Source organism: Diadema antillarum, unplaced genomic scaffold (genome assembly GCF_040938485.1).
Source record: "Diadema antillarum isolate AM-2024a unplaced genomic scaffold, OU_Dant_1.0 seq00001043_RagTag, whole genome shotgun sequence".
NCBI classification, from domain to species: domain Eukaryota; kingdom Metazoa; phylum Echinodermata; class Echinoidea; order Diadematoida; family Diadematidae; genus Diadema; species Diadema antillarum.
In genome coordinates, this window is record NW_027271874.1 from 180,001 (window position 1) to 202,579 (window position 22,579).

General features: G+C 38.3%; 1 protein-coding gene across 1 annotated transcript in view; it reads right to left on the bottom strand.

The window, feature by feature from the left end:
* The window catches only part of LOC139743058 (CYFIP-related Rac1 interactor B-like), a 77,014-nt gene that overhangs the window by 5,336 nt on the left and 49,099 nt on the right, over positions 1-22,579 (bottom strand). Inside the window, exons 3-9 of the mRNA XM_071653566.1 lie at positions 8,595-8,703; positions 7,806-7,927; positions 5,728-5,970; positions 4,643-4,717; positions 3,185-3,304; positions 2,062-2,141; positions 858-984 (exon numbers count right to left, since the gene is read on the bottom strand). Coding sequence (XP_071509667.1) covers positions 858-984; positions 2,062-2,141; positions 3,185-3,304; positions 4,643-4,717; positions 5,728-5,970; positions 7,806-7,927; positions 8,595-8,667 — 840 coding nt within the window. The 5' untranslated portion in view covers positions 8,668-8,703. The remainder of the gene's footprint in view (positions 1-857; positions 985-2,061; positions 2,142-3,184; positions 3,305-4,642; positions 4,718-5,727; positions 5,971-7,805; positions 7,928-8,594; positions 8,704-22,579) is intronic.

The following is a 22,579-nucleotide window of genomic DNA, read 5'->3' on the forward strand; positions in this document are numbered from 1 at the left end:
GGGTGTTTGGCATGAATGATTTGTGACCCTCCAACACACAGGACCTCTCTTTTATTTCCTATCCAAGGGATAGAATCTTTCGCCTAGTTACCATTTCAATTCAATTCAATTCAATTTTATTTCCATTTCCATTGAATAAACAGAAAAAATATATACAATACATTTACAGAACAAATTTATAACAATTTCAAAGAAAACGTACAAATGGTCACGAGTAACAACAGAATTTCGTTTCTAAGGTATATACCTAATACAAAGATTAGAATGGAAATGGAGGGTCCCACTTAAAAAGCAAAGCTTGTAGGGTATGGGACCCTCAAAAAATACGTACACAAGGTCAAAAAAACCAATGTCAACTGACATGAAATTAACTTAGGAAGGGGAAAAAAAGAAGAAGAAGAAAAAAAAAAAGGGGGGGGGGAAATAATAAAAACCATGAGGACAGGATCGAAGAAAAAATACCTAAGTTGGCTCAACTGGGACTCGAACACAGGACTTCTTGATTGCAAGGTGAAAACATTGACACTATAGAGTGCCCTTCATCCCACATGTAAAAGTGGACATTTTTGTGCGAGTAATTTTTATTTATTTATTTATTTTTGCGGTAGAAGAATTTCACGTTTTTAATTCTGCAGTATCAAGACATTAATTTGTAGTGCATATACCAAGCAAAAATATATTATATGCGTGCTTTTATTTTGGGGCTAGTTTCTGGTCTCGCAAAAAATTCCACACCACGTAAAATTTCCACTTTTAGGGCCTACGGTATTTCCAAAGTGATTTGAGACCACACAAGACTCTTCCGGGACCACTACGTACAGACACATTCATGTGCATGCACGAGGAAAATGGCTTACATTGATGGGGGCGCTCTTGTCGAACGCGCCGACTGGATGTACATGGTCGTAGAGGATGATGAGGGCGACCATGACGCGCAGACAGAAGAGGACGGTGTCCCTCTCTTGGAAGCGGGCCACGTAGTCCCTGCAAAAGCGAGAAACACAATTACGTACACGTTCCCACATCATGGCTCATTCACTGATGCAGCATTCGGGAACATGAATGCACAAGTCTGGAATGACTCCATCCCCTTAAAGTCAGGAAATCAAAATTTAATGACGTCTTCATAATGAGATGAATAACAACACATTTACCCTTTGTTAAATGCTAATACATTTCTTGCGTTAAACGCATCAGGAATTCTTGCAGGCAAGATTAATTTGCATATCACAAATGTGTGTACCGGTCTGCACATCAAAAAATTGTATCTAATCATTATTAATAGCACCCATAATTTCGTCAATGGTCTACGCAAGAAGAAGACTAATTACACACCTGTCTCATAATTTGTGAGGTAGGCATTGTGCAAAAAAGAGAAGAAAAACAGTGGACAAGTACTACAATACTAGAAAGCTGAGAGTTTGAAATATTCAATCAATCGATTACTGATAACATGAAATCGATGTGCAAGCATCTTTTATTGGGCCATCTTGGCTTCTTTTGAGTCATTATTAACTCTTTATGTGCCATGGTGTAAACCCCTGTGTGCCACATTATTCAGAGATCGCAATGTAAGTCATGCTTTGGGAAAACATTCTGTTTCTCAAATCTATGTAACTTTCACAAATTTTTGTTACCCTGGGCATGTAGTTATAGCAAAGTTGTAGAGTTGTAGTTGTAGAAAAGGCTATTAAAGCATTGCTTTGATGTAAATTGTATGAGAAATCTATGATTGTTTTTCTTTCAAATGATAAGTAGCTATATAATTGTAGAGGCATAACTTTTGCACACAAAACAGTGACAGAAACTTAGAATTTACTCGGAAATCCAGCAGGGCACACCACTTATTAGTCATTCACCACATAAAATGCAAATTACATGCGACAGGAATGGAATCCTGAGAAACGCTTTCATTGTACTGTGGCATTTGGCGATTTATCGATCGGTTTGGGCAGCTTTGTACATTTGAGCAGAATATGCGAAGTTGGCATGCCGTCGACTTGAGTCAGGCGTGCGAACATGGCACATACAGAGCTAACAGAAGATCTGAGATCTACTCACGGATTATCAATCATGACCCTGCAGATCTGGGCCATGGTACTGAGAACATCTGTGGTCTTCTCACACCACACTTCCTTGTTCTGCAAGAGAAAAAAAAGAAGGTGAATGACCAAGAGTAATAATAAGGGAGGAAAGAAAAACAACAACAGGTTTTGGATTATATGACAACTCCTGTATGGAGAATAATGATGGAAGACAAACTAACTTTCTTTTCCAACCTTAGTTCGTGGTATTCTTATTCAACTCATTTTAAGTAATGTGAGCATACAACAAAACTAAAAGACGGAAGACAAACTTTCTTTTTCAACCTTAGTTCGTGGTACTCTTATATAACTCATGTTACTGACTGTTTATAGCATACTGCAAACACCAACGAAACTCACCCAGCGCCCTGGTGCATAAAACTCTTAAAACTCATATTCAATTCATTTTAAATAATGTGAGCATACAACAAAACTAAACGATGGAAGACAAACTTTCTTTTTCAACCTTAGTTCGTGGTACTCTTATACAACTCATTCTAATTACTGTTTATAGCATACTGCAAACACCAACGAAACTCACCCAGCGCCCTGGTTCATAAAATGTATTGCCAAATCAAATATTGTAAGTCAAAAACTTGAATGTAAGTCAGGTATCAGACAATCAGAATTGAGTATTCATACAATGTACATCATAGACCTATGTTTGATTTTCTGACTTATATTTGATCTCAACTTTTCTACAACAGGGTCTACGATAGTAACTTGAATGAACAGTCTGCAATGATCTGATAAATAAGAGACGTGATAAAAAAAAGAGAGTGATGTACCTCATTTTTGATTACTTTTCTAAAAATCATTCTTTAAACAATATCTGCAAGTACAATCTAAATCTGTATCAGGGCAATTATCCCCCAAGGACAATTACCCCCCAGCTGAATACTGGTTGATAGTGATAATGTTTAGAGTAAAGATTAGGGTTACAGTTAGGTGTAGGGTTAGGATTAGGTTCAGGACTAGGATTAGGGTTAGGGTCAGGGGAAGGGTCTGGGGTAATTGTCCAGGAGGTAATTGCCCTAGAACCTCTACATCACCACAACCACCATCACATCACAACCACGGCCACCACTACTAATCCTCACCCTGGACACAAACTTGATTGAGGAGTCTACAATGGTCTTCAGCATGGGTGTGGCATGGGCGTAGAAGAGAGACATCTTATTGGCCATCTCGTTGTTGACCGCAACCCAGTTGGGATCCGGCTAAGGAAGAGAAGAGGAAGAAGACAAATAGATTAAAGATATTACATCACTTGGGTGACAACAGAATAACTGTGTAATGATGACATTAACATCTTATCTCATTGGCACATGTGATTGTGTCCAATATCAGTTTCCTGCAGCCATGTGGAACTTTACAGTTCTATCACTTTCTTGTTTTCATTTCTGATTTATTCAGAAAACTAGAGAAGCACTCTGAGAGCAAGACCTCCGCTAAGCAGCTCATTTCTATCGCTAATCTTGTTTTTCCATAGAGATCAGTGATTTCTACCCATACATGCATGTATGCATGCTGAAAGTCGCCCGATTTCCCAATATAGAAGTCTTTTGTTACGTCATCAACTTCCAGCTGCGCAGCGCGCCTCGCCCTAGCAGAAATTAGAGCATGCACTTTAGTGCACGTAAGGTATGCGCACCTCAAAAAATGCGCAGCTTGAACTCTCAAGTTCATTGACCCTACCCGCCAAAATATTGAAAAATCCTTCAAAATCTATAAAAATTCCCCGATCACTATCACAATTCATTCATCTGTTACTTGTGCCATTCTCAATCTTTCCTGTAAGTTTCATCCAAATCTGTTGACAACTTTTTTGAGTTATTTTGAACACAAACAAACCAACCAACAAACAATCCAATGCCAGTGAAAACATAACATCCTTCCTCGGCAGAGGTAATAAACATTTTGTGTGTTTGCTTCTGCTTTGTTCACTCATCAAGTTTTCTTGACCAAGGGTTGGAATTTTGCCTCAGGTATTGAAAAGAAATTTAGTTACCAAACAATAACCTTGTCAATGAACATGATACAAATTGTAAAATAGTCAAAAAGTAAAATAACATCATAGTTGGTAAATAAGAACCAGCAATATGCTAGTAAGCTAGTCGAGGCAAACCCTTTCGCAATACAAATTGCAGTACGGATTTCATTCTTTACAATTTTTTAGTGCACTAGCAATACTTAGGGAGAAGTGCTGTTTCAATACTGTAAAACATGATATATTCGCGGCATGAAATTTTCGCGAATTGGAGCCGACAGCCTTTTTCGTGGCATGAAATTTTCGCGAATTGCCACTGGCATTCAATGCATGTAGTGTAGACAAAAACTTTCGCGTGCATTTTAATTTCGCGAATTTCGGCGCTCGCGAAATTCGCGAAATTAAAATGCACGCGGAAATTCCTCGTTTTACAGTATACTAAGTAAACGTATTTACAGGTTTTCATAGGAAATCATTCAGTTGTCTTTTGTTGAGAGATTTCAATGATTGAAAGACAACAGGATTACAACAAAGAGTTAAGAGTACCAGTCCATACACTCAATCGTACCTGATTGGCCATCTTTACTCTGCTTAATGTTCTCCTGTAGTAGCTGAAGTCATTCTGTATCGATGGATTCGTCATCTGTGGGCCAAAGAGGTTGTAGGAAAAACAGGCAGTCAGAACATTTAGATCTTTTGACATGTAGCAAAAGGGAAGAGCCTCATACAGAGGTCTGTGATTACCGCAAAAGTGGAAATTTTCACAGCGTTGAAATTTTTGCGCATTTCGCGCAGCTAGAAACTAGCGCAAAAATAAAAGCATGCAAATGTTTTTCCTTGCTAAATGTTCCGATAGTTCATGTCTTGATTGCACAAAATTAAAAAACATGCAAAACTCATCTTTTCCAGCTGAGCGCAAAAAAAAAAATTACTCACACGAAAATACCCACTTTTACAGTATTGTCAACTCTGCGATTACATGATTGCAACCACCATGCAGCAGAGCTGGGGAAGACCCAATCAGTTGCTAGTATTAAAAAAAAAAATTATTGCTGCAATATCTGTAATTATTGCAACACAAAGTGATTGTAAGCCTCTTAAGGATGTAGCCTAATGAAATGTTTTCAGCCATTAAGTGCTTTGATGAAAAGAAGAAAAATTGGAATTTATGTATATTTGCATGTTTTGACATTCCTAAAACTTGTGGGCATTTTATACATTATTATGCTATAGCACATGTAGGTGAGAATGACAATGTCATGCAATTGCCAAAGATTGTTACAGTGGAAGGCAGGCCTACTTTGAGGTCAAATACTGGAGTTAATAAATATTCCTAATGTCAGCCTTAAAGGTACATTTTTCCAAGGGTGTATGTCCAGCAGGGGCAATGCATAACATACACCTCACAGTAGCATGAAATAAACAGAAACCGAACATAGTTGTCACAATTAGTTTAGTTTATATTATTGTTTGTATATTTTTGTTTATCTTCCCTTTTCATCTGTCATTCAGAGAGGAAGAAAAAAAGGAAGAAGACAAAAAGATGAGAGCTTCCTTTATATACCATACTTTGAGGTCATCAAATGTAATGAAGGGAAGAGAAAAAAAAAGAACAAAAAAAGCCTGCCACAGAGATTTCCTTCTACACCATACCTTGAGGTCATCAAATTTGAGGGTGAAGTGGAGAACCTGGGCGAACTGCTTGGCCAGGGCCTGCTTCTGCTCCAGCTGCTGTACAGGCGACTCGTCCCCAGTGCAGAGGGCGCCGAGCAAGTCCTGGTTGACCTTCTCCAGCTTCAGGGAGAACTCGTAGTACTTCTTCAGCCGCGCCACTAGAGGGCACACCGCACACCACGCCTTCTCTTGCAGGTCATTGTCCCTAGGACTCGAGATGGCCTGGGAAGGTGACAGGGCGGGTTGATGATTATATGTATGTGGTGGATTTATGAGGCCATGCCTGACACACACATCATAATTATATCAAGTACCAGGTAGATTGTTATATTGAATATGTTTTCCATTGAATATGTTTTCCATGGATTAATAATCATCATTATGGAAGAAGTTCATCTGATTGGTAAATCTTTCTAAGAAGCAAATTTCCTTTAAATAGTCAAAGTTTGATTGTACATTTGTGAGCTATAGCCTACTAGTTTTCTGCAGGCTTTGTCGGACTAGCGTCGACTCGCCATAGATGGGGTATTGGCAAGCTTCCAATCCGAGAGATTTACAAGATGGATCAGGGAGGCTATTCACATCCAGATCGGGCATGAATACTCCTTGAACCCCGACATTTAAAGGCGATAGGCAATACAAATCATTTTCAACGTACATTCCCATTCTCTTGGACTGTAAGACTCACCAATTCATGGTGAGTCAACACTAGTCTGGTGAAGCCTACACAAAACAGTAGGCACAATCTCACAAAGGTAAGTCAAACTTTGGTTTTGAACAAAGGAAATTTGCTACGAATGATCGTTTTCAACAAACTACTCAAACATGCCGTAACAGTAAAATTGGCTTGTCTTGGTAAAGACGTTTCTGAGGCGCCTACCACTATCCTTATCCTCCAAGCAAATTTCCACACATCTATTTGTACACAAACAGCTGTTGTGGCTGAGCAGATAACACCACATAATATCAATCACAACGTTCTACACAGCTGCTTTATAATAGTATGTGCCATTCACTTCATTCTATTGCAATGGGAGATTTCTGAAGTGGTTTGATGTTTTGAGTGGGTTTTAAGTGGGTCTATCTACGCCAGAAAGACTGATGACCAGCCCTGGATAGGATGTACTTCCTTTTACAGTGATCTATTTCATCATTTCCTTGTCTTCTACAAAGTGTACATTTTACCACAGCGGTTTCATAAAGAAAAACATCAATATGAAAGTATGTAGCACAACTGGAATCCTCAAAACGTGATGAAAGTGTATGCATATACTGTGAATCTAACCTTATATTATGGGGTGTCTTTTTTTTTTTCTGTGGACAAACTCACGTTTTTCAATGTACATGTATTCAGTGGCTTCCTTGAATAATCACAGGAAATGAATACAAAGAGGCAAGCTGTAGACTAAAGAATATTCCCTTTAAAGGTCTAGTGGGGAGACTCTGATAGATACATGTATGCCATTTAAAGCTAAGCAAAAATTGTTTTTTAAATTTCCTCAAGCAGCTTCGAGCAGTCTTTTAGCTCACCAGAAACAGACAGAATACGGCAAAGGTGATCCGATCTGATCAGATTCTGATACCATCTATTAAAAGCCGGGGTTGTTTCAGAGCCTCCTAGAGTAGCCTCAAGGAGGCTCGGCTGCAGGTTAAAACACTACGGGTTTCGAGAAGCGATTTTTTTTTTGCCGACCCGAAAGTTAATCACTGCAAGACATCACCCGCAAACCAACTGACTCGACCGACTGCAACCGAAAAACATGGCACAATGTGTACATCTTTGCACGCATCACATCTGCCTTCCTGCGTAAATGTGGTATTCACATGTGCATGCCTTTTACAGGAGGAGAACTCGGTTACCATGAGGATGGAGCCAGTCAGGGCAGCTGCTTGGGCATAATCTGAGCGGGCAGCCCGAGCAGTATGTAAAACAGACAAGCAATCAGTTTTATCAAAGGGCTTTCGAAATGATTCGAAGAGGCTCCAGATTTTGGTCCCAGTACATGAATGGGGCAAGACAGACCCTTCTTGAGTGGATGTGAAAGACCCATACTAACCTGTCTGATCTCTTCCCCTGCCCCGCTGTACTTCTGCACATCATCCAAGATGCTGTCCAGCTCCTTCAGGATTTCAGCCGTCTTCATGAACACCTCTCTTTCCAACTCTGTGGGCTGGGCATCTGGGCAGACAGAGATTTTTGATATTGCATAAATTATTAACCCGTTCTGTACGGGGACCTGGTGGCCTGCATATCAAGTCTATGAGCATTTCAGAATTCAGTATGGAACGGGTTAAGATCAACTTTAAAAAGGTTGGAATGCACTTTCACTTTAACCCATTAAAGACTAGTCATGAATATACTCGGGCAGGTATCTATGGGAATTGCACCTTGAAGCAAAATCAGCCCACCCTCAACAGGTTAAGAAATCCTTTGCTTTCATTTCGCCTCTCTTCTTGGAATCAAAATGTGCAACACACATGGCAATTAATCACTGCCACTTTAACCCGTTGAGGACAAGTCCTGAAAATACTCGGGCAGGTGTCTATGGGAAATGCGTGTTAAAAATAGCAAAGTTAGTCCGTCCTCAATGGATTAATATGTTAATAACTCCCTGTCTGAGAAGAGTCAAACTATCCCTTTGAATCTTGTTTGATAATGATAATGATAACAATAATAATAATACTAATAATGATAGAGTTTTCTAATGCTCTGTGTCTGACAAATGGTGACATTCCCGGCGCAAAAAGGTGAGACCGATTTTTGACAATGCTCCATTGATACATTGTAGGAAGAAGCAACAATAGGAAAGCAAGCAGAAGAGTTTACTTGAATCTAAAGAGCCTACCTTCAAAGTCGATGTAGACCCGCGGGTTATCAGGCGGTTCCTCTCTGGCCAGAAGTTTCAATATGTTACCCATGTCAGGTACTTGGCTGTCTTACTGCCAACACGTGATCTGTAGACAATAACAAGGGGTTCAAAGAAATGTTGGTTAGTTTCTCCCTATAAAAACAAGATTAGATGCAAGCAATGTATACCTACTGTGGTCATACACTGTACACATATCATGTGGCCATATGTCACAGGAAGAAGTTTATTACCACCTGAAAAATAACAAGACTGGTCAGTAAGAATGTGCACAATACAAAAGCAGGACACAGGGAGAATTTAGACATTGAAACAGACACAATAGGGTTGTTTTGTTTGTTTTTTTTACTATAGAAATACATTGTATGAAAATAAAAATGATGGAAATTATTACACCACTCTCCCAGTATGCTATCTACAAAGTACATGTCTTAAATCTGCAAAGATGCAGAGGAAGAAGAATGAGAAACTTGATAACAACAAGAAAAGATGAAGAAAGGTGTTGCTCCTTTATCTGAACTACAAGTAAGTACCATGTGGGATGAAATTTCCTTCGAGATGCGTACAAAACTGTTCCATGACACTTGCTCCTGCGACAATTGCTCCCATGAAATATCTGCATGCCAAGCCAAACATAAATTTTACTCTCAAACATAACTCTAACCCTAATCCTAATCCTCACATCAAACTAAACCTAAAACCCTGTCACAACCCTCATCCTAACACCAAGTCCTTGGAGAAAATAAGACTGGAGCAATTGTGACATGAGCAAATGTTGTGTCACCGTACAGAACTGCTTTGTTTACTCTTTAAAGCACATTCTCTTTGTCGGGAGATACCACAAATTTTCCCCAGAACGGAAATCCTGCTTCCTGTCAAAGTTATAAAGTGTGTTGAATGTCTTTATTACCACCTGATTAAGATCGCCTGATTCCACAAATAGATAATACCCTCAGAACTTTCAACTTCCATATTCGAAGAAAAACTTTGTGAGATAAGTTCTTAGTTTGAGCTGACTTGAATGCACATGAAGCACAAATAAGCCAAAAACAAAAACAAAAAACCCCCGCTGGATATGAATTTAAAAATACTCAGATCCCCTCCCCCAAAATGAAGAAAATTTCTGTCAAGTTTTACATCATTTACTGAACCAGTTTATTGGTCACAAACACAGTACACGTGTGACGGTATATCTACATGCTAATCACATGATGTCATCGCCTCTCAATTTCTCATTGGTATGAAATAACAAATACAGATCTACTTTTGTTTTTGATATAAAAGTCAGCAACTATAACTCGCCATTTGGCCCTGCTTATTCAGCAACTGTAAAGTGATTTGAAATACAGGTTTTACATTTCTTCTGTTTGTCAATTGTTTGTGAATATAAGCAAATGTGTACAAACAATTAAAATTTGTAATAGTTTTATCCAATTTAAATACTTACTGTTCTGATTGATTTTATGTCATAGTCATTGAAGTCAACTTTGACACAAAGTGAAATTACAAGTACCGTATACGTCATATATTTCGCGAGTCTAAATTTTCGTGAATCGGGAATTCCCGACAGTTTCGTGAGTGGTAAAATTTGCGATCGTGGAGTCCTATACTGAATGGAGAAACGTATAGCCAATCAGAGTCAATATTTTTGCGTGTCTTTAATTTCGCGAAGAGCATCCAACTCACGAAATTCGCGAAAATAAAAACCTCGCGAAATATTTGGCGTATACAGTATGCTCTTTGGGTCTACTGAATTTCATATCAGTGTGTAGTAACAACAAATAAAAACAGTAATAGTGTGCACTTCTATAGCGCAAATATTCATCATAAAAGATGCTCATTGCGCTTTTGGGCATCAAGGTTACGAAAAGGAAGGAAAAAAAAAGAGAAGTTCTCTTTAAGTTCTCTATGCTCTTTGGGTCTACTCAATTTCATATCAATGTATACTATGCTGACAGAGAAAGGCAACATGACTACAACCACAACAATTTCATAAAGAAATGGAAATCACAAAGGCACAGAACTGCACATAATGTTTAATACTGTACTTTCAACTTGGATGCTTTCACACAAAATTCATGAGTGACTGTGCATTTCACAGCACTGGCTTGATTCACGATCGAATCCTGGTAGAAGAAAAAATTTCAGGTGCCATGATGTGGAAGGTTTTCTCATTTTCTGCTCCCCCAGCAAACCTAATTCATTTATTACTGAAATAGTGCCTGGCCTTGAATTTTTGTCATATGATGCACATGTAATTAAATGAAAAGTGAAGGGGTACGTAGATGGAATTAGATGAGATTTAAACCTCTCCCTCCCCCTTCCCCACCCCATCAAAAGAAAAATTATAGTATTAAAGTATTTAATAGTAATATGAGAGAAAAAGACATGTGAGAAGACAAACATGCAGAACAAACAGACAACTGCGACATACTTGATAACCTATTGTAGATAACAAGTATCAATACACTGAGAAAAATTACAAAATGGCAAGTCACCATTTGAAGATAATAATTGATATTCATAAGATTGCATTAAAGTATTTCAATTCTTTATGTGCTTGACAAAACAATACAATCATTATCAATAGCTTAAAACGTATAGGTTTTCATAGCCTTCTTGAAAGCATCATGGGAAGATAAACTTGTAATGGGGCAGTGAATTAAAAAGTGTAGGAGCTGATGATGGGAAGGATCAGTTAACATATGTGTGTGTGTGTGTGTGTGTGTGTGTGTGTGTGTGTGTACAGGTTTTACAGGTTTTGAATAACTGACAAAAGATGTGATGATGATCAGAGAGCTCTTGCTGGAATGTGCTGATGAATAACTTCTACATACCTTTAACTTGGTTTATTGATAATAGTTCTGCAATGAAGTTTAAGGTGTCCATTTCAGAGAAACTTTGTATATATAATGTAGAGCTCTAACAAGCACTTGTCTTTGCTGTTCCAACAAACTACATGATGTATAAATATGAATGAAAGATGTGTGGTATTAGAAATACCTTGCCTACATGTCGATATCATCAGTTGAGGAACAAAAGGGCATAAATTCTCTCAACATAACCATTTCCGAATGCCACAGGCATTGTACACATTATTCATGTGTGGGTTGCTTTACTTGTGATGATAATCGTCAATTGATACAACTCGTCAACTGATTCAAAATTCAACCCCCTTCTGGATCTCAGCATGCATGATTGTGAGTAGCACCCATCTCCTGCTTTGTGGGAAATTAATTGCCCCGGCGCTACGGCAGAGGCAGCCGCTACTGCATGATATATGACATATCTGCCACTGAGAGATAGTCCGGACGGAGAGTGCGTGTTTGTCAAAGTTATCACTCGGAAACATTGGCATAACGATTCCACAGCCGCCCTCGCTGGCTCCCATGTACTGACGCACTCTATGCCAATGAGCGTGTCGGAATGACTACTTTGAGTACCTTCATTATCTGTTGAATGTAAACCGATGACTTGTCACACACTGCATTAAATCTTTTACCTGCCATTCGCGCAACTCTCGTATACTCCCAGCGCATGAAGATATTAGGATTTCAGTTCCAGCAAAATGTTCGATGGATTTCTTCTTCTGGGAATATGAAAGCAGTAGAAATTAAATTATAAACACCATTTCTAAATTGGTGAAGTTTAATCTATATAGTTTCAAGACTGCTATTGTCTAATTTCAGAGGATATCATAAAGTCACTAGAATAATTGAAATGAATGGGGAAATATGAGTAGAAGATTGATATTGACTATTAAAGGCCACTGCACACTACACAACTTTCGGTCACACCACACAACTGACAGACTTTAGATGTGAAATAAACAAGCATAATATTCTGAGGCCATTGTGGTTTATTTCAGATCTAAAGTCGGTCAGTAGTGCGACCGAAAGTCATATAGTACGCAGTGGCCTTAAGATGGCAGCAATTGTTAATCAGTCAATACTTGTTACCTATTCATCCATCACTCTATGAACTGTGATTGATCTGTGGTGTCAAGTGAATACTTTTAATACACTGGTGTACATTCCATACTCCACACACCAGTTACGACTTTGGATAAACTTTGTCCTTCCATCTATCTTTCACATTGCATATTAACTTTCTTCCAAGAGATGTAATAAAAGCAGCCACTCAATGCAATCATATGCTCTTTCCCTTTCATATCACCTTGAAAAGTAACTAAGATCATTACATCCCATTGCAAGAACTACCTTGACATATATAGCAGCTAGTGTACCCTAGCTTCAGCATTCTGTAACGACGACATCGTTGGATAGGACTTTTTAATTGCTTTTAGTGGACACTCCTATTAAAAGGAGAACAGACCAGTCAGTGGAGAACATAATGGCCCATTTTCTTTTGATTCATGTTGCTTAACATGCAAACGTTATGCATTTTCTTATGGCACAGGTCTCCTATGGCAACATTTCATTACTCATAATCAGGTTTCTCTGTTCCTTGCAAAATATACAGTACTAGTATCTACAGTAGTACATGTACCAATTTTACCTTACAAATATTTTCTAATCAATTTTCCAGTTGGTCTGAGTAATTTGTACATCATGAACCTCCTAATAATATAACTGTATAACCTCTGAAGAGATTCATATTTATAAAGTCTTTGCTAGGGAGAACAAGGTTGGACCAGACTTAGTTGGCTGAAAGGAAATCTTTCCTTGTCAGGTCATGTATAAAAATTGAGAACCTAGTGTACATCAACTTTCATATACTCTGTTATTATTATTATTATTATTATTATTATTCATTATTATTATTATTATTATTATTATCATTATTATTATCATTATTATCTATGTAAATTAAATTCAGTGCAGATTGCAAGTTACTACATGATTACAAGAGAAAAATTAATGAATTTTCATGTGTCACATTAATAACTTATATACGTTGTATGGATTATTGTTTATCTGGATGTGGGTTGAGAAGGGGAAACTGACCCAGTGGAAATGTGAAAAATGCCATGAATGCACTTGTCATGGCTGTGTAGTAATTGCTCCTTAGAACCAGGGTCTTTAGAATCCCCACTGACTCTGCCTCTCATTAGCATGCCACCGCTCTCCTCTGCTAAAGCTCAACAAATTTGACTCGCAAGCCTAATCACTTCATTCCATACAATATGTATTATTGAGATAATACACTGTATCTTATTATTTGACTGGTGCACCAAATCTCAGTACTGTTCCTCTCTTGGGGAGATTAAATTTCACCCTCAAGAATACAGTACCTTGATCTATCGAACATTTGTTGAAATTGGTAATGAATCTGTGCAAGAACTTTTTTCATTATTTTTTTGTAATGTAGATAATGTAATATTTGGTGGTGGAGGTGGTAGTGGTAGCATTATGACACATACAGGTAGAAAAATTTGATGTTTCAGCCTTCAAAAACAGCCTACGGTACAAAGAAATGACATCTAATGTTTCTCAAGGTACAGTACCACCTATTCATAATTTGGGTTGTGGTTTGTTCAGGGAGTCAAGCACTGCAAAGTATTTCCAAAGGATTAAAAAAAAAAAAGAAGAAGTAAGAAATGACTTGAAATTATGAGATGGGTACAAGTGTATATGATGTGGTATAATTATCAGTGAGGATTTTCTCAATTCTGTGCGGTCATGTATCATTTGCAAACCATAATTATGGAAGGCCTGCAATAATTGATAATTTGTCTGCTACACAGTTAGCTGACCCAGTTTGCAAAGCTGCATAATGTCTACATCTACTCTTCCCTGCAGTGCAAAATGTGACTGTCTAGACCCATTTCAGTTTCATTTCGTGAATCCCCTGAAATCCGGCATCAAAATGTCATGTTGACAAAAGTGCCCATTCCATTTAGAATGTGATTGCTTAATTAAAATGATAATGGCACTGCCTTCGAGAGAGAAAGCAGATTCCATTTCCTGCAATTTTTGTAGGAGCCCTCCCGAGATGCATTTATGCCTGTATTTTTTTTCCACCATGTAACTGTTTCACAAATGAAACTAAAAATCTCCTGAATTCTGATAATTTTATGGCCACTAATGAATGGCAGAAAATCGAAAGCTGAAAATGTCTGATCTCCAACGTCGTTATCAATGAAAGGCACAGACATTGAAGATGAACAAGTGGAGCAATAAAATCATTTAATAATCATTGTTTGATAGTAACCGTACTTAATGAGAGTACAAGTGTATTATGAATGGCAATTACTGTCATTCCAAGGCCGGTACATGTCAGGTTAATGCAGCTGGCACTAATTAGGGGGTTCACGGAGCGCTATATTTTTAATTGGACATTTGTAATTGTCATAATACCCCTGTCTTTAGAGAGCTGTGTCTGCTTTTTGTTCTTCTCTTCTTCTTTAGTGAAATATTCTCTTGATTATAAATCATAAAGGATAGATATTGCACAATGAACATGCAATGCTAACATAAATGTAGCATAATTTTATGGCATAATGAATTTGTGATATTAAAAGGCAATTTCTTTCTTTTAATTGCTCCTGTTCAAATGACTTATTAGGGTTTTCCTGGCTACATATGAAGATTATACATGTTCAGAAATGTGTCTGAATGTTAATAGTTATCCCTCAGTGCACCAGCAAATCAGGAAGATACAGTGCATACCATTTTAAACATTTAGTTTGTCCCTTTAATAGATTTTTCAAAATTGCATGAAACTGTATTATCATATCATATCAGATCATAAAGAATATCAACTGCAAAAATCTCCTGCAAATGACCCTTTTAATCAAATGACACTTAAAGGGATGGTACAGTATTGGTGGAGATGAGAATTGGGCTTTTAACTTTTTGCGAGATACCAAGAAAACACTTATGAAATAGTACAGAGCATACCATTTTAAGAGAAATTCAAAGTTCATTTGATGAAAATTGGGTTTGGAATGACTGACAAATCTAAAAACAAAGTAAAAAAAAAGCCATGGTACAGTGTGCGAGCTTCACGCTTCGGTTAGCAGCAAGCAGCAAACTGACCAATGAGATCACTCTGGTCGTTGTTAGGGGCGGAACCTATCTGTGGCGCTCAATCCAAATTTTCGAACCAGTTTCTGCTTCGTTGAAACGCCAAAAAACATGGCTCAGAAAAACGCTATTTTTTATCTTTCCTTTGATCATTTTGCTTCAAAATTTCGACAGATGATAGAAGACATGTTAGACTCCAATAATATATCAAAATCAGAAAATCGTAAGTTTTGACCAATTTTAATGCTCCGACTTCAAACTCGATTTTCACGGCTTCGACAGTGCGCGACTTTAGGACCTTTTTGTTGTAGCGGGTCACATATTAAGTGTGGGTCCCACATTCTAATCACTCTGTTTTGGATATATCTCAGCCATTTCAAAACCAATTTTTATCAAATAAATGTTGAATTCCTCATGGAATTACATGCTCTTTCATATTTAATGAGGTTTCTCATTATCTCACCAAAAAATTGTAGAAACCTGAAATTGGGTCTCAACCAAAACTATACGATCCCATTAAAACTTTTTCTGATATTTTACCTACATGCTGAACTCTCCCTGGATAACAACATGGCAGAGATTGACACACAATGTTATGTTCATATCTTCCCCTGATCCTTGGTTAGCCCAATGACAGTTTTCAATCTTTTCTCAAAATTTTGCCCTCAGCCACACCCCACTTTCTTGAGATATACACACACAAACACACACACACACATACTCATGTATCCATTACACGGATATATTTCTTTATGTTTTTCTTAATGGGTAAATACAATCTTCTATAAAGACAAAATAAGCTGCTACTGAATTTGGCTATACGTGATAATCGAGTCAAACAAACAAAAGGAGAGATGCAACCCAATAGCAAACCTCCTGCCTACACCACTCAGAAATATTCCAGACAGTTTGAAGAAGTCAGGAAAAGCCCCATTAACATTATGGCTCTCCTGGGTGTACTTAGGTTTGTATTCCTCCTATGAATTCTGACACAAGATATGGTGGAACTTGAAACTCGCTCATGTTTCGCCAGCCATCCAGATGCTGATAAAATAAATCAATTTTGTGAATGTTTGAAATCTAGGTACACTGTACAAGAAGTGTGTGTGTGTGTGGGGAGGGGGGGGGGGGGTAGGGTAAGGAAAGGGGGCAGGGGTAGGGGGTAGGGGCTGTAGTGAAATAAGCAGTGGGGCCAGTACAGGGTGGGAAAGAGAAGGGGGACCGGATAACAACGATAAGTTTGTTTACAGTGCCAACGCTGGATATGTCTTAATCCCTTCATAGGTCTAAGCAATGAATAATGATTACACAGTTGATCCTGGACATAGAGCAAGAGCTTGCCGGGCTTTCATATTAGTAGAGGCTGATACAACTTTTCGATCAAACCTTCTAGGCAACAAGGCCATTTTGATGCTATTGCAAGACGGCGTTGAATGACAATGAGGATCGCGGTATAACCCATGGTTTGCTTAAATGGCACATTTGAGACCATCTCGTATCCAGCATCTTACTGCAGTAATGGATGCGACGCATAATGATACCAATCTATAGGCAAGACAGCCTACTACATTGTACACTGTTTTACTGTTTTGTATCAAAGATGCATTCTATACTGCATGGAAACACTGATTTTAGTTTTTTTCAGCAGTTTCCAAGTCCCCTCACCCCGACCCCTTTTTTCCAAGTCTGAACACCTGACTGCATGCTGCCAGACCAAAATACTCTATTAAAAAAGCATGCCATGTATCACAGCCACCTCACATCTTCTCAGCAAATGGGTCCTTTACATTCAAATGCAAACTGTTTAATTTGTAATGTACAACTTTTCCCGTTTCAGAACATTCACTGCACTATAACTCAGCTAACACTCCCCTATGACTATTAAAGATTCACTATCAAAATACAAAAGCAGCTTGCACACACACCACTGGCGTCCTGTGCACAAAAGTCTCACCACCACCACACGTAGCACAACTCAAAGATGTTTTGAGTGCAATTTCATCGAAAGGAGGAAGGTGAAACTAGAATGTTTACTTAAAGTCCAAGAGCAGTTTGGGGGAAGTCAGCAAAATAAAACTTAGGAAAATACATAATTTTGTCATCTTCTCATGAATTGGGAGTTGGGAATTGTGAGACATGTGTGACTCTATTCAAGAATAAAGGGATTTTTTTTTTTTCATATGTGGCACTGACTTAACCAGTTGAAGACGGACTAATTTTGCCACAACATGCATTTCCCATAGACACCTGCCAGAGTATTATACTTGAGACTCATCCTCCACAGGTTTTAAGTGTAGCATAAAAAAGGTCACAAATAAGGTGTTCAAAGTTGAAAGTTTTACCTTAATTCACCTGATCCGGCACTAATTACCAAAGTGCTCACATCTTGGCTGGGATATTTTGTTTCTCTCTCCTTCAGAGGACATTACAATGCATGTATATAAGAATATATACATGCATATATACATACATATCATAATATATTCATACATGAGATATATATATCTCAGAGTTACAGTGTCTTATACCAAGGAGCTTCAACCACTTTCCTTCAACCTGTTGCACAGAAACTGAAAGGATGTGGTATAAAATGTATTGCAGAAACATAATTATGATAACAATAGCTGAATACTCATCCTCTACTCGCCACACACTTATAGAAACTAGGACAATGCAACATACAACATGCATAGTCAACTGGGATGCCTCCCCTTTTAATAATGCAATCAATCTATCTGCTTGCAATATTTTCAGATATTTCAAATGCAATTTCTTCCCCATTTTGTTATTGCGTGGGATTGATCGCAAAGTTCATCCAGTCACCGCATTGTCTCACAGGTCTCAAATTGCAAAATAGTATCGATATAATTGTGAAAATGTCGTGAACAGTAGATAGAAGGATGGGGGGGGGGGGGAGGGAGGCAGGAAATAGCATGAGAAGAATTTCTAATTCATATTCACAGATTTTGGATATTTCCCACAATGATTCTCCACTCATGTCAATCGTGCGGTCCATGAGCAAGATCTCGTCAACGACGGCATAAGAATGAGGACGTCTCTCTTTGGGACAACATTTGCAGGGGAAATATGATGCTAATGTCAAACAGCACAAGAATGATAATAAGTTTGGTTTTTATTTCTTAGATTGGAGATGAGGAGAAATCTCACAAGAGGTATCAAGTAGCATGCTATGAAGGTTTGGATGGGGTGGAATTTATAGAGATTTCTCAAATCGAGCAGATATATATCCATGCCAAGCAAGTTGAAATATTCATGTCCCATGACATGACAAAAATTATAAACACAATATTTTTGGAAGATGAGAGAGGGATGGAAATCTTACGCTGGACAAGTTGCATAACCCGTTGAGGACGAGTCCCGAGTATACTCAGGCAGGTGTCTACGGGGAATGCATGTAGTAGCAAAATCAAACCGTCTTCAACGGGTTAATAGGAAGGTTTGGTGGGGGAGAGGGTCTAACAATTAGTATGGTATGCAGACTATGCAGAGTAATCCCAATAGAATGACCATGAAAGATGTAGGACCTACTTGTAAATATGACAATGGAAAACTTAACAACAATGAGAAGGAAACAAACATTGTAAACTTTTTGTTTGAAAGACATCTTGACATGCCTGCTTGCAACATGGCCAAGTTTTTTGTTTTTGTTTTTAATATTCAATGCAGAGACACACCATGATGTCAATAATGCTTCAAGGAGATCATAAGGGTCACAGAAACAAAAACTGAGAATAGACTTAGACAGAAGGCAAAGCTGTGTGACAGGTTGAAGGTTTAGTTGGTGAGTGTGTCTCCTACCAAAATTCATCAAATTGCACAAAGACCACATCTTCTTTATTAAAAATAAAAACAAAAACAAAAGGACATCTAATACTGTAGAAGTGGAAATTTTTGCAGTGTTTAAATTTTCACGTACTTCGCGCAACCAGAAACTTTGTAGCGCGAAAATAAAAGCATGCGAATATTTTTGCTTGCCATAATTATGTTCCAGTAGTTGATGTCTCGATACCACGGAATTAAAAACATGTGAAACTCTTCTTACCCAGCCGAGCGCGAAAAATTAGTCACGCAAAAATATCCACTTTTACAGTATGTATGTGTCTGTTGTGACATGCATGCATCATTAATCCACACCCATTGAAAGCATGCCCTCTATTAAAGGGAATGTAAACCCAAAGAACAATGTGGATTGAGTGAAAGCAGCAACATTAGTAGAACACATCAGTGCAAGTTTGAGGAAAATCGGACAATCGATGCAAAAGTTATGAATTTTTAAAGTTTTGGTGTTGGAACCGCTGGATGAGGAGACCACTAGAGGATATGACGTATGAGTGGACAACAATACAAAGAAAATATATAAAGGAAATTCAACAAAAATTCACTTTTCTAGAATTATGAAAGAGCAATGGACCAACCGCTTTCAGAAAGCAGGGGGAATAATTGCTACCCTTAACATATGTCAATATCAAGTTGATGGAATTTGTAATTTTCATGAAAAATGGATTTTTGCAGAATTTTCTTTATATTTTCTTGGTATTGTTGTCCACTCATACGTCATAACCTCTAGTAGTCTCCTCATCCAGCGGTTCCAACATCAAAACTTTAAAAATTCATAACTTTTGCATTGATTGTCCAATTTTCCTCAAACTTTCACTGATGTGTTCTACTAATGCTGCTGCTTTCACTCAATCCACATTGCTCTTGGGGTTTACCTTCCCTTTAAAAAGAGAGCAGACTACAGGTGCATTTATGAAGGAAGCAGATTGAGCGACATCACTATGTTTTTGGAGTTCATTCCAGCTCTGTACTTGTACTTAAAGGCATAATTCATCATTTGCAGATGAAACAAAAACCCAGCTTTAGTGCTTCAAAATAGTTTTGAAATGTGAATTGGGGATAGAAGCAACCAATGTAAAAATTTGAATCCGAATACGAATAATCAATGTTAAGTATTGTTATTAAAATATACAGAATGTGAATAATAGTTATGATAAAAATGTTTCTAGACTAGACCGTCTACAGTTATGGTTTATTGAGAAAAATAGTGATATCTCCTTAATATATTTTAGACTTTATTGCGAAATATTTATGTGGTAGGATGTTTTGTGATACAACTGACCTACACATATGCATCAAATGTGATATCTCCAACATTATTTAAATCACTCCCCCCAAAGGGAAACAGTGCCTTTTAATAGTTGTAGTGTGTGTGCTCGCCTAGGACCTCCTTGGTGTGAGTATGTGTCAGTTTGTGTCTGTGGGGCTGGAGGGGGGGGGGGGGGGAGGGGGGGCAGAAAGATGAGGGGGGGGGGGGGGGGAGAAGGGGTAGGAGGGAATTGGGACGCCACAGACCAGTGATCTGACGCTGATTGAAATGAATTGACTTGGGGAGGAGCACCAATGGGGCCTCCGTAATGGCTCTCCGGCACCGCGCGCTGTCTCCAACCCGCCAAATCCTAATTCAGTCGCCAAATCAAGTGCTTCCTCTATTTGACAGTGCTGGCATGCACTTGTTGATACTCCTCTTCACTGTACATGGCATGATGAGATACATGATATTAATTCTATTTTGGGGGGCATGGATGGTAGGGGTTTACAACTCTGCCTCTCTGTGCTAATGTCTCCATGCTTTAATTTTGTTTCTCTGGGTCTTTTGAATTAGACAAAAACTGCGGTTAGAGCTTTAAAGTACCAGGAGATTTATTTAAGTAAGAACCAAAAATTGTTTGCACACATATGAACACAAATGACACATAAATATAATCAACGAGTCATAAAAGAAGGTACACTGTAACTTTAGCATGAGAAGGAAAATTATCCAGGGTCCAGCCACATGGAAATTTATGATTTAAAATCAGGTGCAAGTTTCTTCACTTTGTCTCCCTCTACAAATTAAATTTGTTAAGAACGCAACTGCTGATCTGTAAATTAACAAACATGTTGGAAAAAAGAAACCAATGGGACTCGAACCTGTCATCTACTGCTTTCCGGGCAGCGACACTACCACCAGGCTGTCCCTGGTTGCCAGCAGTGACACGATGAACATGGAACAGATTTAATTTGTAGAGGGAGACAAAGTGACGAAACTCGCACCTGAACCTTCACCCCTCTGAATAATATCTTTCTTTCATGATTTAGAATGTTTTACAAAATGCGAAAAGAGAATTCCATAGCGCACATGTGGTCCACAGGATCGCAACTGTGTACAAACAAACCTAGTTTTTCAGGAGATATTTTGCAGCAAGTCGGTGAATGTTGATTTTTTGTCTTTTTTTTGGGGGGGGGGGGAGGGGTTTCTTCACTTTTTATTGTCTACATTATTTGTATGTATACCTCAGTCATAATTCTCAGGCTTTGCCTATTCCTCCTGAAGAATTTCTAAGTCATTTCTCTTGGTCCTCTGCTCATATCTGAAAATTAGCTTTCTCCTGTGTTTGGATGATTCTCTGATAAGACTGACCTTGGAAAATCTGTGTTATCTCTATGCTCCCAATATGAAAACTGCATACGGCCATATTCCTTTTCAATTTTTGGAAAGATGAGCTTTCTATTCTGATGAGACTCTGGGACAATTATTCTCGAATATGACCCTCCACTTTGCATGCTCCCTCCCGTATAGGAGACTGTATGTGTTCATGGTCACGTCGTCACGGCAACTTGGACACCGATTCAGCTGATGAAGAACTCTTCTGCCACGCCCTGCTAGCGGGGGACGGGGGAAAGTAATTGATTCTTAAACAAACAGTCAGAGAGTGATGGGGAAACTATAATAAACATGGATGCAATCCCGGAGGATGGGGGGAGACTGTGTTTGTCCCGTCAATCTCTCCTGAGCAGATGATGGAGCAAGCATGAAAGATGTAATATGCACAGGAAAAATCAATGTGAAATCGTACAAACATTCTGCTTCTTTAACCAGCCCATAGCAGAAAAAAAAGTATGATTTTGAGCAAT